The 583-nt window shown below is 39.6% G+C and overlaps 1 protein-coding gene across 1 annotated transcript in view; it reads right to left on the bottom strand.

Annotated features, from left to right (window-relative positions):
• The window catches only part of LOC113236772 (proteasome-associated protein ECM29 homolog), a 54562-nt gene that overhangs the window by 47567 nt on the left and 6412 nt on the right, over nt 1-583 (bottom strand). The window contains exon 9 of the mRNA XM_026472939.1: nt 387-476. Within this exon, the coding sequence (XP_026328724.1) occupies nt 387-476 (90 nt within the window). The remainder of the gene's footprint in view (nt 1-386; nt 477-583) is intronic.

Here is a 583-nt window from a genome sequence, read left to right as displayed (position 1 = left end):
CACGGTCGCTAGCGATAACTATCACTGTAATGTCACGATGGAGGCACTGAACAGAGATGGTAGGCCATTACTTATCGAGTAATCGTCTCTATTTCTGGTTAATACTCGATGCCATTACTCCACCTACAATAGCTTAGCTCTGAAATAAGATTTTTTTTAATGTGCCAGACAACCACACCAGTTGCCTGGTCTCAAAACTAGAGAATTCCATGTGGTATGAGTACCAGAGCAACGGAATTCACTACTCTGAATACCCAGACCAGAACTAATTTAGTTCATTTCCCAAATTGGTCCTACCGGGTATCGAACCCGCAACCTCCACATCCAGCGCCCTCAGTGCAAGCCGTTAAGCCGAGATCGTCAAAGCAATGATATTATAATATTACCTGTACACAATGAGGAAATAAAATCGCAGGTCCCGTTGCTTTATTCAGGTAATGAATTAACTTCAAACGAAGTCTTGTACACGCCGGTACCTAAAAGTAAACAACTGCTTATCATTTTATAATTTTACTTTTTTATCTATGACGTCATAGTAATGGTTGTCAAGTTCAAATAGATCCTCATATTAAAGCTATTTTAT

The sequence above is a fragment of the Hyposmocoma kahamanoa genome, unplaced genomic scaffold (assembly GCF_003589595.1).
Source record: "Hyposmocoma kahamanoa isolate Upper Pololo Valley unplaced genomic scaffold, ASM358959v1 92, whole genome shotgun sequence".
In the NCBI taxonomy this organism is placed as follows: domain Eukaryota; kingdom Metazoa; phylum Arthropoda; class Insecta; order Lepidoptera; family Cosmopterigidae; genus Hyposmocoma; species Hyposmocoma kahamanoa.
This window is presented reverse-complemented; position numbering and strand designations above follow the sequence as displayed.